Below are 15412 nucleotides of genomic sequence, written 5' to 3'. Positions count from 1 at the left end.
ACACTTACACTAGTTTAGTAAGGCATTTAAAGCACAGAGCATTCAGATAAAGCCTGCAAAATGAATTGAACTTCTGTAACATCAGCCAACAATTGACATGGAACACGCATGGCTGATAAATTATTGTTATTGGATTGTTCAATGTGGGGAATTCTACTGTTTATGTTATACTTATGTAAACTGCATGGTGTCTACCATTTGATGGAGAAATGTGATATATACATTTTAAAATAAACAAGTACATAAAAATGCAAGTCCATCCTTTTCCAGCAGGCTTTAAATTGATTGATTTATGATTTTGCTCTCCCATTCCAGGTCACAATTTGCTGCTTTTCAAACACATGTTGGCTTGCTCTGCTTGCTGCTCTTTTTAGTAGTTTTAGTTGGTTTGCATGGTATAAATTCCATTTTAGACTTCCTTGTTTTTAATTTGATGATGGAATGATTTTATAATTGAGTTTGGTATTGGTGTGAGATGCATTAGGCATACATTTGTGGAGAGGCAATGCACAGTTGTTTTTAAAAAGTAAATAAATGTAAAACTGATACTGCATAGCCATTGAATATTTAAATTCACATATCAGTGAGACTTCAGAAAGACCAGCTGAAAACACAGACATGAAAAAAAACACCAGGATTCTTATCGGGATCTTATCCTGTTTCTTCTGTTTGAAGTTGTTAGCCAGGGAATTTGACCTAGATCTTCACCTGTTTGTATTTGCTTAAAGGCACCAAGTGGATGACCTTTGATTAAATTAAGTTACCTAAATATAGCCAGTTGTGTTAAATGTCCCATGACCAATGTGCACTTTGCTCTGTTACAGAAATATAAATAATGAGAACACCTCAGAACCCAGATGGTCATGACTCGAAACACCATGAGGATTTTTCTTCTCCTAGTATCTGCTGTGCTTTGTTGGGCACAATACAACCCAAATACAAAGCCAGGAAAGACATCCATTGTCCACCTCTTTGAGTGGCGTTGGGCTGACATTGCTGCTGAATGTGAGCGTTATTTAGCACCTAATGGATTTGGTGGAGTTCAGGTATTGTTCACATTACTAGAAATTGTCTTACAGTTCATGATTTTCTCCCAATTTATCTTGTTCAAAGAAAAGCGAACATAAATTCAACATAAATTATAGTTAGAACCAGGAAGTAGTAAATTATTTTCAGAATATATTTGGGCTAGTTGGGGACTGAGTTGTTTCATGACGTTGTGAATGTGTTTTAAACAAATTTGGTGTTCAGAAAGCAATATAATTTTTTAATTGATCTGTTTCAAAGGCTGGGCTGATTAATGTACCCAAACTAACATGCTGAGAGTAGCACTATGTGAAATCTACGGCTGTATGATCCCATGATTGCTTTTGCATGCACAACTTGAAGTTCAACAAGATATGGTTTTGTATTTCTTCCTGAAGGCTGGCATTCCCAGTCGGGTGATCCTCTTTTTGGAAGTTAAATTGATCCATTAGTAATTTTCTGTTGTTTCATTTTTAATTTCCCAATGTTGCACACAGCTATGTTTATGCTTATTTTTCTACAGCTTTTCATTTATTTGGCACATTGGGATCTCCCCCCCCCCACCTCACCTCACCTCACCTCGCCCCCCCCACACACACACTGTTTTACTTATGAGAATGTGTGCACTGAGGTAACACTGTTAAAATAAATTTTCAATGTGTTTGAATCGAGACTTTACTAAAGTCCATGTGTAAATCACTAAAACACTGAACAGACAGTTGTGTTAGAAATGTAAATGCAATTACTTCAAGGCTGCATTTTTGTGGACATTGATTTGAGGGTACTGAAAGCTAAAACAAATTGTACATGATCCTATTCTAGAATTTGTAGTAGCAGTTCCCCTAGGTATATTAAAATTTAGAGAGCTGAATGCACAGCAGTGTGAAATCCTGGAACAGCGAAGAAACCGAAGAGGAAAAATGTAGTAATCACTGAATTCAACCCATTTTATTACCAAACATCTGAATAGCTGCCAAAAAGTGGTTTGAATGGGGAATCAAGCATATGTGCTTACTTGAAACTGATAATGATCAAGCTGTTTTATAATATATCCACTTTGTAAAGATTTACTGAATCTACATTCTCAACATGAATTGACCTTTTAGTAGAAACCATATTAGAAGTGTCAGCCTCATGAGGCGTTAGATTAAAAATGAAAACATTTTGTGGTGGATTTCATGATTCCATTGTGCAGACTTGAGCTATTCTATTAATATTATTGGTAATTGTAATGAAAACTACTATGGGACCTTCTAAATTCAGGACTACATAGGACAAATCGAATGAGATGCTGGGAGTTTTGCGTATGGAGCTTCAAGCATTTCTCCCCTCTTAAACAGCAACTGTGAAGGCCTTAATTGGATCAGGTCTGCGGTGTGTTTTTGCATGTGGGTGTGGGCGAGTTTCCCATCCAGGGCGGATACAGGTTCTAAATGATTACCATAGTAGTCACTTGGCTGCTTAGAGTGGGCACTTCCCACACTCCTCATTCCTCGCCGGCACTTAGCGGCACTGTGGGGGGAAATGGGGGTAGGGAACCGCATTGCAGGTTGCCACAAAATCACTTCCTGCTGGAACCCACAAGTGACACCAACAAAATGTGGCAACACACTAGGAATTTTGGTGGGAAATCATAGAATATTGTCATTGCTTCTGGGTGACTATTCAGAACCAACATTGTGCGACCTTATTTTGATGTCTCTGCCCTCCAACTGCTCCTCCTGCAACTTGGAGCAGACCTGGCAACCCTAATGGTTGCCCAGTGTGGTTGTTTGAGGTAGGAAAAAGCTGTGTGAATGAGGGAAGAAGCTTGATATGACCCACACTTTATAGTGCAGTCCCAGTCTAAACGGGCAATCATGCATCAGCTATTAAAAAACAAAACAAACTCCCTGCAACTATCTATTCTGGTTTGGCCCATAGGGGTAAGTGGCAACTTACTACTTTGTAACCTAGTCAACTGTAATGTCTTGCCAAGTGATGAGGAGAATTTTAGCAGCTTTCCAATCAGGTGGAGACATATGTTAAATATCTCCTCACCCCTTGTCAGGACAATAAAAGTGACCAGTTTATTAAGTAGGTATGTGTGCCACCATGGTAAGTTACCACTTGGCAAACTGTTGCCAATATTCAGCAAAGTTTTCCCTGTACCTTGCTGGTGTGCAATGAAAGTATACTAATTTGTATTTTTATATATATGGTTTAATGCAGATGAAACAGCAGAATGTTTAGTGCAGTAGTTTATTATACAGAACCAATTGGATTAAGCACCTAGAAAGGGATGGTGTGAGAGGTAGTCCCGCAATTCCCCTGGGCCTGGGGGCTTATGGGGCTGCAATGATCTGTAACTTTGATAGAAATAAATGCTTTGTTTTATAAGCCAATTTTTTTTCTTTTTTTTTCTTTTTCTTTTATGTACACTGAGAGCATATGCACCGGAGACAAATTCCTTGTGTGTCCAATCACACTTGGCCAATAAAGATTCGATTCTATTCTATTCTATTCTATTCTATTCTATTCTATTCTATTCTATTCTATTCTATTCCATTGGACATACTGTTGCTGGTGACACATATGCCACAACTGGCTTTCAGATTAATCTTGTATTGTTCTGAATTATGCAGGGTTGGCTTCCTGCACAATTACAACCCATGGCCCACACAAAGAAGCATCATCTGCTGTTTGCATTCAGTGGCTTTCTGCCTGTCTATGCCCCTTTTTGCACAGCACAAATAAAACGTGCTGAAGACATTAAAAGAAGCGTTTTTGGTAAGAACTTCGCACAGCTTTTCCCCCAAAGACGCCTTCAGGATATTTCAGCTCAACCTGTCATTTTTGGAAAATGCTAAACTAGCAGTCTCTTCCCCCCACCAAATATGGCTTAAAGATGCTTCCCCCATGCTGTGTGGAATTAAATCCCTGGTGGCAGCGATAAATACATTGGAAAGAAAGGAAGAAATGTACAGTATTTTGCATGTATATTTATTTGCAAAGCAAAAAAAGAGTGTGGTCATCACGCTCACAATATTCCTTTCTTCAAGATGTTAGGAAGTAGAGACCTAGTAGAGGCCTAGTAGAGCTGGACTACCTATTGCATTATAGCCTCCTGAGCAGACCACTTGAGAAACTAAGCAGCTACTATGGTGCAAAATAAGTGGGAGCAATGGATATACTGATTCTGCAGTATATTCTAAGTTCATTTAAGCATACTGCAGAAAACAGTGACTGCTCCCTCAACCCAGGACACAGGCACAGCATCCATCCTTGGGCTGCAACAATACATTTTGTATTGTTTGGAGTATCATGAGAATTTAGTGTTCTATGAATGCAAATAAATAAGACCAATAAATATGTACAAATAAGTAGCCAACATCAGCACTTACTTTTGGTGGTATTCAATGCTGACGTATCACTTCATGTTACTCATTTCACAGATCTCTCCTCCAAATGAAAACCTTATAGTTACAAGTCCAATGAGGCCATGGTGGGAAAGATACCAGCCCATCAGCTACAAACTGTGTACACGATCTGGAAATGAGGCTGAATTTCGAGACATGGTGACCAGATGCAACGCAGTGGGAGTAAGTGATCTGCTGAGATCAATTACAGACTTTCTGATCAAAGTGGCTACAGTTGCACTCTAGTGATATATATATATATCTCAATTAGGGAATCATGTATGTCGGGACTTTGGTACTCATCCAAACAAAATAGTTGTAACAAACTGAGTCCATACAATAGAATCTTCATGAAAGCAGAAAGATCTTTAATATGGCAAGATGAAACATGGTCCTTGAGAGAACTAAACTTCAAAAGTACAGAAAGACATGAAGAGAACTTTTGGGTCTGCCTTTTTAGATACTTTCACACACAAGGCTAGACCAGTCTGGGAATAGCGCCAAGCAAGAGATAACACAAACTGTAACAGTAAAAACAAGTGCTAGCAAAAAACCGTCACATTCCAATTCCCTCTTTACAATAGTAGTGAATGGATTCCTCTTCTCAGATTCAGAATGTAAAAATTTTAACTAGACTAATTTTTGAGGGCATCCAGGGGAATACTCTAAACTTTTAAACCCTTTAAAATCAACCACTTTTAAAATCAGTACTGCCCTCTCATGCACAGTATTATTGACAGTGCAAAAGTGTCTAGAGCCTCAAGATCAGGGGTCCCCAAACATTTTAAACAGGGGGCCAGTTCATTGTCCCTCAGACTGTTGGAGGGCCGGACTAAAAAAAAACTATGAACAAATTCCTATGCACAAATGATTGTAAAATGTTTGATTTCACCTTTCAGCCTTTCTGTCATGGTCTATTTTTAGAACAGTGACCAAAGTATGTCAAGTACAGGGTGGGTTCCAAATATTGTTGGGGAGGCTGGGGAATACCTTCCCCTGTAAAAAAAAAAAAAGCAGAACTTTCCCAATGAAGCATTCCATCTAACCCAGGATCAGGTATCTTCCTGGGTTCTTTCCTCCCTAGCAGCCAGCGAGCGATTCGCCAGCCTGGCTGATGCCAATGGGAGTGAGGCGGAACAGAAAGCCTGAGAGCAACACATGGAGTAGCCGAGAGGGAAGGGCGGAGCAGGCGTTGCCACATGTAAGGTTTCCAACTCTGGGTCAGAAAATTCATGGAGATTTGAGGGTGCCATCATGTAACTGCAATCAACAGCCGTTGGGGCCGGTTCCTCCTCTCCCTCGAGCCCCCACTGCACATGAATGGAGCCATCGCCGCCATGCCTGGCGGGCCGGATAAATGCCTTCAGGGGGCCACATTTGGCCCCCGGGCCGTAGTTTGGGGACCCCTGCTCAAGATCATTGAGATCGTACCCTGGTGCTTCTCTTCAATTTAACTAACACAAGGGGAAAGACTCCAAGTGGCAATTGGAGATCCCCTAAAATTACGTGGCAGAGATCAGTTCAGCTAAAGAAAATAGCCCTTTTGGAAGGTGAACTCTATGGCATTCTACCTTGCTGAGATCACTTCCCTCCTTAAACCCCACACTCCTCAGACTCCACCCCCAAAATCTCCTTATATTTCTTCAATATGTAGTTATATTTCCTCAACCCTAACTCCAGAGTTTGTTGGTAAATCATGATAAGGCATCATGATTTAGCTCTATGTACTGTTGTGAACATGCATAGAAGAATCTAGTATCACCGAATCTATTACCACTAAAAAGCATGGGGAATATAGTTTTCATATTTCTTAGTAACCAAAGATATTAAAAATTCTGGTAGTTGCATTTCTACAATCCTTGATTCTGCTATGCATCTGACAACATTTAAGGCCTAAATTCTGAGGCTCCTCTCTGAACAATTCCTAAAGCTTTCTTGGCAAGCTCTTACTTTGGCAAATTTGAGAAAGAAAAGGAGGCAGCCAGAAGAGTCTCTTAGAAATGTGGCAAGCAAAAATTTAGGACTGGCCCAGCATCCAGGACAGCAGTCCCATTGTTAAACTCCTTCCCATTCCACTGTTACAAAGTGGTTTGTTCATTTTATATGTTGTTTGCCTTATCCCACATACATGGGGAGGCTAACAAAGCAAAAATGAGCAAAGCAGAAATAAATATTTAAGTCATAATCTTTTGCCATTGAGTCACAGCTGACTTATGGAGACCTCATAGGACTTTCAAGGCAAGAGACATTCAGAGGTGGCTTGTCATTTGACTGCCTCTGCTCAGGGACGCTGGTTGTCTTCCATCCAAATATTGATCAAGGTCGACCTTACTTATTTTCTGAGATCTGATAGCCTGGGCTATGCAGGTCAGGGCAAAATCAATAAATTACATTTCCTAAACTTAACCTTGATAACCAAAGACTAACTGAAACTAGCGGGTCTGACAGTGCTTCTCAAACATCCCTGCCTTGAACTTTCAGTAAGAGAGGGTTAAAACAATCCGTCTCCAAAGAATATTCCTCTTCATGTCCTTGCTGACAAAACCTGATGCAAACATGGTATCTCTAATAAAGTATTTCCAGTGGATCTTTGAGAGATAAAAGCGAGATGTCTTTAAAATACACTGGATTTAAGTTAATGTGTTATAGGTTTACTAGTGCTGAAAGAGAACAGGGACCAACTGTAGTCATAATCATAACAAAACAGTTTACATCGAACATGTCCAAAGTTCTTCATGTATGTTAACTCTTTGTACTAGATCAGTAATATTATCCTCATATTGCTGATTAGAGATGAGCAGCCCAACCCTGAGATGTATGGTGAAGTGGTTCCTGGTTTGCCCACCCTGCTGGTAAAAGTGGCACCAACACTAATGGGGAGGACAAACACAGAGTTGAACAGGTGTCGTGGTAGTCCATGGCACCCAACCCAGAAGAGCCTGATGCCTGAAGACCTGTACTGGCCCAAAGGAGTATGCTGGTTCAACTGGGGGTGGGCTAGGTGTGTTCCCAGGGGTGGAGCCAACCTTAGTCAGTTCTATATATTATATTATTATTTATTATATTTATTTATTTGATTTAATAGACCACCCTACCCCCGAAGGGCTCAGGGCGGTTCACACACCAATCAAACATAATACAATACAATTAAAAATCGAATAATCCCAATTAAAACAGTAGCAGTAGCATCAGTAACCTGTCCATAGTTAAACAATTAAAACAGATGACATCTGGTACTAAACCCCGGGAGGGGACTGGCCGATGTTCAAATAAGCTGATGGCACATAGGGCAAAAAAGAGGGCGGAGTCAGCGGCCAGCCTCCCCAAAAGCCCGGCGGAACAGCTCGGTTTTACAGGCCCTGCGGAACTCCCCAAGGTCCCGCAGGGCTCTGACAGCTGGTGGAAGAGCATTCCATCAAGCAGGGGACTGGCCCGGGTAGAGGCTAGCCGCATCATAGAGGGACAAGGGACCACGAGTAAATTAGCCTCTGCAGAGCAGAGAGGCCGACTCGGGACATAAGGGGTAAGGCGGTCTCGCAAGGTATGCCCCCCCCGGCCGTATAGGGCCTTAAAGGTCAACACCAACATGTTAAAGGTCAACACCAACACCTTCTACTGGGATTTTGACCTTGGGAATGCTCCTGGCACAGGTTTCCAACTTACACCATAAAAAAATGGCATAAGCCCTTTTTGCCAATGGGGGCTTTTCAGATGGCTGGGTATTCTCCAGTTTTTGTTGCCTTTCCACACCACCTGAAAGTCCTCTGGAGGTGGCACAGCAGTGCAACCGTAGTGCTGTCCCAGCTGCCGTGGCCTCTGGATTGGACTGTAAGGCTGAAAGAATGGCAGCTTATCTAATGCCAGGTTGTGAATTCATGAATGAGGCAATATCTTAACAGAAGAAATCTTGGCCTACAGCAAATGAACTTTATTATGGAACAAGCAAACTCTGATATCATTAGGCTAGGAGTAGTGTTTATTGGTCCAGACAATGTCATGATACATCTATAATGTCCTTATTTAAAACAAAACACTAACATACCAATTCAAGCTCATGATAAGCATCCATTTTGCTTCATTAATGGAGAATAAGCAACTTTTTTTCCATGTTAGGTACATATTTATGTGGATGCTGTGGTCAACCACATGTGTGGAGCTGCAGCTGGATCTGGTACATCTTCTACTTGTGGAACCTATTTTAATGCAATGAACAGAGATTTTCCTGCTGTTCCATACTCCAGCTGGGATTTCAATGATGGTAAATGCAGAACATCAAGTGGAGAAATTGAAAATTACAATGATCCTTACCAGGTAAACTTTTTGGATTTTATGTTGACCACTTCTTTTCTTTTTATTATTCAAGGCAACATTAAACATGATATTTAACATGGTAAAAAATGCAGTGTGGCATATTCTCAGCAGCATATATAAGCAGATCACTGACACATTAGCTCGTGAAGGAACCATGGCCCAGGAGTACCCAACAACGGCATTCTAATGTTGTCCAAGCAATTTGCTTGCATCTTTTTAAAAAAATACAGCTCTACTAACAAGACTTTTGAAAATACTTGTCTGTTCCAGCTCCAAAGAGACTCTCTGCCCAGTACAGATTCTGAAGAATGAATGTAGGACGTTCATGCAAAGCGCATGCTGCACTGCTGAACCATGTCTGTGTTTTGGGGATGGGGAAAAAAGGAAACTAATTTCACAATGAACTTTTCAGGTCCGTGACTGTCGCCTTGTTAGTCTTCTTGACCTTGCACTAGAGAAGGACTACGTGCGCTCCAAAGTTGCAGAGTATTTGAATCACCTAATTGACATTGGAGTAGCAGGATTTCGGATTGATGCTTCCAAGCATATGTGGCCGGGAGACATGAAGGCATTTTTAGACAAGCTAAACAACCTGAACACTAAATGGTTTGCTGAAGGGGCAAGGCCTTTCATCTACCAAGAGGTAATCTATGTGGCTTAGAGTCAAATTGAGGATATATATTAATTACATTTCAGGATAGTTCAAAAGTTGGTGGATGTTTGTCAAGATCCCAGTCCCACAATGGACATGGTCATTGTGTTGAAATTGTTGTCATTTTTGTCATTGCTGTCATAGTTGACAGACATAGAAAATGTTGTCATAGTTGACAGACTATTCAAGAAGGTCAGAGGCAGTGTGTGAGAATGCTACAACTGATCCCACCCTAGATCCTGGAGATGGCCTTGTACATATTTTAATAGATATGCTTAATCCATGCTCTCCAGCTGAGTGAATGTTGTTTTCAATGCACTATCTTTTGTAAAGGCAAAATTGTACTCTACAGTGGAACCTTGGTTAACATTGCTCTCAGAGATCGCTGGTTTCAGTGTTCACTGGTCGCCCCCGGCTGTTTTGTTGCCTCAGTGATTGGTCGCCTCGGATTCCATCAGCTTCCAAGGCAACTTTTGCGTAAATCCAGTGCACCATTTGTGTTGCGCATGCGCAAACAGCATTGCGTATGCGCAAATGGCGTACCTTGGACTATGCTGATTTTAGTTTTTGTTGCATGATTCCGAACCAATCACAGACTAAAAACGAGGTTCCACTGTACTGGAAATATTGTTATTGACTTGTTTTGACCTGCCCTGAGCTCTGTGGGAATAGAGAGGGATATAAATTTGAAATATAAATAAATAATTAAGTAGGGCTTTTCCAGTAGCCACTCCAGGAGTTTACACCTCCCCCCCTAGAATGATCTACTGGACATTATTCTTACTGACTTTTTGTAGATTGCTGAAAATATATTCCTTTAGTGGAACCTCTTTGGTGGATGAGATTGAGCCACTGATTCTATTTCCTCTTGGCTGTCTTGCGCCCTTATTTTTTTCACTGTTTGATTCTGAAATTTTGATTTTTTTAAGGTGTTTCTGTTAGAGATGCTATGAATTTGGTGGCCAATCACTTACAAGTAGATCCTCTGATCTGTTCAGTTATCTGCAGTTAGCCTTGAACAGCTGCTGAACAGCTCTGCAGTAGGTGGTGCTTTGGTTTCATTTCCTTCTGTCTTAAACCACTGGTGAACAAAATGTGAGCTGAACCAGCAGGCGGTCAAGCATCCCTCAATTCAACGTGTTAGAAATGTTAATAACTTTCAGTATTTTGTTCATCTTTGTATAAAAGCAGAATAAAAATGCTATGAATGAATGAATTAGTAAAAGAAAATACTTAGCTGACTCCAAAAGTAGCAATTACCCTACCACCTGAATGGCAACCATTTGCTGTGTATGATAAGGGACTGGATCCTGCCTAAAAGGTGACACAATTTGTGCTGGTTCCCTCATTCTGCTGTAGAACCCCAATTCATCCCTCATGCTGTTTCTGAGGGGCCCTCTCCCCAGAATCAACATTTTGGGGAGATCTACGTGATGTCCCAAGGAGTAAGAAAGGCAGGAAAGTTGCATTCTGCTGATATGCGTCCTGAGAATTTTGTTGGGCTCCAGCCCAATTCAGGATGATTGATAGGACTGATGCAAATGTCACAGAGCTATTTCACACGCATTAAATATAAGCTGGACATCTGTGATGCTTTAAGCGTGCATTTTAAAGCAGAAAGAATGAATGTTACCCACTCATTGTACAATTGATTGAAAGATGTTATGAGAGGGAATATGAAAGCTCTCCCTCTTGTGTTTGATTTAGGAGTCTGTTCACACACATGCGATTCATCATGTAATACACATGTGTAATATGAGTGGCACCCTTCTTTGCTTTTCTGCTTTAAGATTTTCCCATCTGCATCTAATTTTAACGCTGTACTTTTGCACTTGTCCTTTTTTGATTCTAATCGTCACTTTTCTGTTTTTTACCAGGTGATTGACCTGGGGGGAGAAGGAATTCACGGCAGTGACTACTTTGGAAATGGCCGGGTGACTGAATTCAAATATGGGGCTAAGCTTGGCAAAGTCATCCGCAAGTGGGATGGAGAAAAGATGGCGTATTTAAAGTAATTTGGTTTTATATTCTCTCTCCCTCCACCACCAAAGTCCCAAATCTTAGACTACCACCATTTGAAATACCAGTCAGCTATTTTTACTGTTTTATTAATTTTTCTTAGGAATTGGGGAGAAGGTTGGAGTTTTATGCCATCTGACAGAGCGCTTGTATTTGTGGATAACCATGACAATCAGAGGGGTCATGGCGCAGGTGGAGCCTCCATTTTGACATTCTGGGATGCTAGGTGAGGATCTCTTTGAAGTTTCCCCCCCTTTTCTTTCTCTCACTGAGACACATGTAACTCTTGATTCCTCTTTCTTTCTTTCACTCTTTTCCAGGCTGTATAAAATGGGAGTTGGCTTCATGCTTGCTCACCCTTATGGGTTTACACGTGTAATGTCAAGCTTCCGTTGGCCAAGATATTTTGAGAATGGAAAGGTCAGTTTTTAATAGAACATCATTTGGATGCAATGTTCATGCCTATTTTATTATTGATTTATTTTTAATCCAATGGGGTATACCGATTAGAGTGTCAGACTAAAACTTTGAAGACCTAAGTTCAAATCCCTGTATAATCATGAAGGGTGACCTTCGTTTTCAGTTCAGTATAACCACAAGATTATTGGGTTGGATCCAACCAGACTTTTTGTTTTGTTTTTGCTGTTTTAAAGAAAGGAGGGATTCCCTTTGACCACCTAAAAGATTATGTACAAGGCCAAAGGCCATTACAGTCAGGAGACATAGCGGGGCATAAACAACTATAGCAAAAATAGAAAGATTGTAATATTAAAAACTCTTAGAAACACATTAAAAAACATGTGAGCACCTTAAAAATACTGAGAATCATAGAAATTGAATGAAATTGAGTGAAAAAGCTGGATGGATCAAGCCCCTTTGTACAGATAAAATGGAGCAGGAAAACATTATGACTAGCATCCTATGCTCCAAACAGGAAAGGTGGGATTTCTTTTAAAAGTAACAGATAAGAAAGTTTTATGCCACCTTTTTCACAAGCTAAAGGATATTCACATTATTTATGCAAACCATCCAGGTTTCCATAAGAGGGAACAGTGAAAGTGGGCGAGCTTCACAGCAAAGTTCAGGAGCCTGTTCTTGAATGTACTGAACATTAAATTGCCAACATAGGCCTGTATTTGAACAATATTGGTTGTGATTATTTCATAATAACTAGAGACACGTGCCCAAGAAGAATAAATATGCAAATAATAAAAATAATAATAATGATTCTTACAATTTTGAAAGCTATTTCTCCAAGTGGTTACGCTACGCTAGCTTGTTCTGAAATGCTGATGGTTGGAGGGAGAGTTCCCCTGGTTTTCTCCTTTGTGTGTAAGGTCACAGATCTAATTATTTACTCTGCTTGCACTGAATAAACAGTTACAAGTGTTGCTGTGGTTCATAGGTAGCATTCTTTTATAGTTAAAACAATCCACTCTGATAACATTCTTTCAGCTTCACTTTAGAAATTACCCACATTGTGAGCTTGCTCTTTATATGCAGAAGCATGAAGCAACAAAATACTGAGCTAATCAAGTGGCTTGTACCATTTCAACCTGAAAGTGGAGCATTCATTTGCTGAATATTAAAACAAACATAAAGAGTGTTCCTGCATGAATAAAAACAGCCTTTTTTTGGTCCCAACAAATGTATCTTGTTGGGGTGCTGTGTGGTTTCCGGGCTGTATGGCTGTGTTCTAGCAGCATTCTCTCCTGACTTTTCACCTGCATCTGCCAGCCACAGATGCAGGCGAAACATCAGGAGAGAATGCTGCTAGAACATGGCCATACAGCCCGGAAACCACACAGCACCCCAGTGATTCCAGCCGTGAAAGCCTTCAACAATACAATGTACCTTGTTTATAATCTTATAATTTTTCCACCTTGGTTCTAATATTTGCATTTTACCAATTATGTTTAACAACCAGGATGTTAATGATTGGGTTGGACCTCCAAGGAATGCTGACTGGTCAACTAAAACTGTTACAATTAATCCAGACACAACTTGTGGCAATGACTGGGTCTGTGAACATCGGTGGCGCCAAATAAGGTTGGTGACTCCACAGATTCTTCATGACTGTTGCACGATGCATGTGAATACACTTACAGTGCAATCCTAACAGAGTTCTATCTTTCTAAGACTCCAGAGGGCTTCAAAAGGTCAAATTCTGCTTAAGAACGCACTGTTAATCATTTTTAACTTTGTGCCGGATTTTGGTTAGTGCATGGTTTCACTCTTCATACTGCAGTAGTTTAACTAACATTTATCACAATGTGTCCCCAAAGGAACATGGTGATTTTCCGCAATGTTGTGGATGGACAACCATTTACCAATTGGTGGGACAATGGCAACAATCAAGTGGCATTTGGACGTGGCAGTAAAGGATTCATTGTCTTTAATAATGATGACTGGTAAGTAGGCAAACCAAGGGTTATGAAGCTATGTAATAATCAGAATAATGGTTAAGACAGCCTTGTTCAGCATTATAGCATCTTTCACAGAAAGACAGTAGTGGATGTTGTTAGTGCCACCATACCTAGAATAGTATGGAATAGTGTGTCAATCAGCAGAACTCTCTGCTGTACTGGGCAGAGAGCAGGAGACCATGTGTGTATATGTTTATGAGGAAGGTGGCCATTAGCAATGGAGTAACATTTGTTCCTGGAAAACCAGAAGAGATATAGCAATGTAATTGCTCTCTAAGAATCACTGGAAAATCTGTGGTAAAACCTTAGAGTTTGGGGTAATTCTTAGAGAGGACTGACAACTCTTCTGAGTTTTCTCTGGAAGTTATATTATAGAGTTTTTGGTGATTCCTACAGAAGTATGATGTTACTTCTGAGTTTCTTTGGAAGTGATATCAGCCATTTTCCTAGAAGTGGGGAGCATTTTCCCAGTAGTAGGAAGTGGGAACAGTAAATGTCCTCCTGTCAGGGGATCTACAACTCTGATTCAGAAAAAGCAGGTTGGGTTTTTCAGGAACTGAAATCTCAGATTTATGTTGGGTACTTGTGTTACAGAATGTGATCCTAGATCTACCACATTAGCTTAGTAGGTAAAGTTTAATAATGAAAGATAACTATATTTTAATTCCTTTTACATCTCCTTTTATTAGGAACTTGTCTGAAACTTTGCAAACTGGCCTTCCTGAAGGAACCTACTGTGATGTAATTTCTGGTCAGAAGGAAGGTGATAAATGCACAGGGATTGAAATCCATGTAAACAATGACAGCACTGCTTATTTTCAGATTAGCAACTATGCTGAAGATCCATTTGTTGCAATCCATGTTGATGCTAAATTATAAGTCATCTTACAGAAATGCTTTCCTTTGATCTCGCCTTTCTCAATCATATCTGGGCAGTAATTTAAAAAATCTTCAGAAGATTAAATAGTTCCAAAGCTTAAATGTGTTTGTCATTTGTTTTATTGAAACCATGTTTGGGACCACTATTTTTCCCCAAGTGAAATAAAGCTATCTCTGAGTGACACCTGCTTCAAGTGGAAACCAGAATGCACATGCATCAAATTGCTATGTGGATCATTTTATTAATCTACAAAGTTAACTGCCACTACAAACTGCCCAGGAGTAATATGGAGCCTTCTATGTGATGCATTACATTAGTTGTGAAAGAGAAAAATTGCAACACAGAGGTCCATTCTGCACAGCACAAATAAGATGTCCTGTAAACACACAAAAAAGGTGTCTTAGGGACAAACTCCACATTTTTTTCCCCGCAAGATACCATCAGGGTACCTTATTCCAGCCCAAGGCATCTTTTTTTGAAGTCGCTAAAATGTGGACCTTTTTTCCTAAAGGCATTAGCAAGTTGTCTCCTCTTGCTGTGCAGACCTCAGGAGCTGAGGAGATAACTTATTTTTCCTGCCCAACCATTAAAACTTTCTTGTCAGTTTCCTTTGCAGCTTGTTCCTGACATTTTATGGTGCTGCATTGATTCTCCGTCTCTGTAGCCATTTGCTGAAGATTTCCCTGGGATGTTTGGCCTG

General features: G+C 40.3%; 1 protein-coding gene across 2 annotated transcripts in view; it reads left to right on the top strand.

The window, feature by feature from the left end:
• Positions 1-14813, top strand: part of LOC125432722 (pancreatic alpha-amylase-like) — a 29546-nt gene extending 14733 nt beyond the window's left edge. For both annotated transcript variants that reach the window (XM_048496595.1, XM_048496596.1), the window contains exons 2-11: positions 825-1046; positions 4461-4607; positions 8538-8735; positions 9148-9378; positions 11265-11398; positions 11510-11632; positions 11727-11826; positions 13334-13455; positions 13692-13817; positions 14522-14813. In XM_048496595.1, coding sequence (XP_048352552.1) covers positions 858-1046; positions 4461-4607; positions 8538-8735; positions 9148-9378; positions 11265-11398; positions 11510-11632; positions 11727-11826; positions 13334-13455; positions 13692-13817; positions 14522-14711 — 1560 coding nt within the window. In that variant the 5' untranslated portion in view covers positions 825-857 and the 3' untranslated portion in view covers positions 14712-14813. The remainder of the gene's footprint in view (positions 1-824; positions 1047-4460; positions 4608-8537; positions 8736-9147; positions 9379-11264; positions 11399-11509; positions 11633-11726; positions 11827-13333; positions 13456-13691; positions 13818-14521) is intronic.
• The last annotated feature ends 599 nt before the right edge of the window (positions 14814-15412 follow it).

The sequence above is a fragment of the Sphaerodactylus townsendi genome, linkage group LG05, assembly GCF_021028975.2.
Source record: "Sphaerodactylus townsendi isolate TG3544 linkage group LG05, MPM_Stown_v2.3, whole genome shotgun sequence".
Taxonomy (NCBI): Eukaryota; Metazoa; Chordata; class Lepidosauria; order Squamata; family Sphaerodactylidae; genus Sphaerodactylus; species Sphaerodactylus townsendi.
This window is presented reverse-complemented; position numbering and strand designations above follow the sequence as displayed.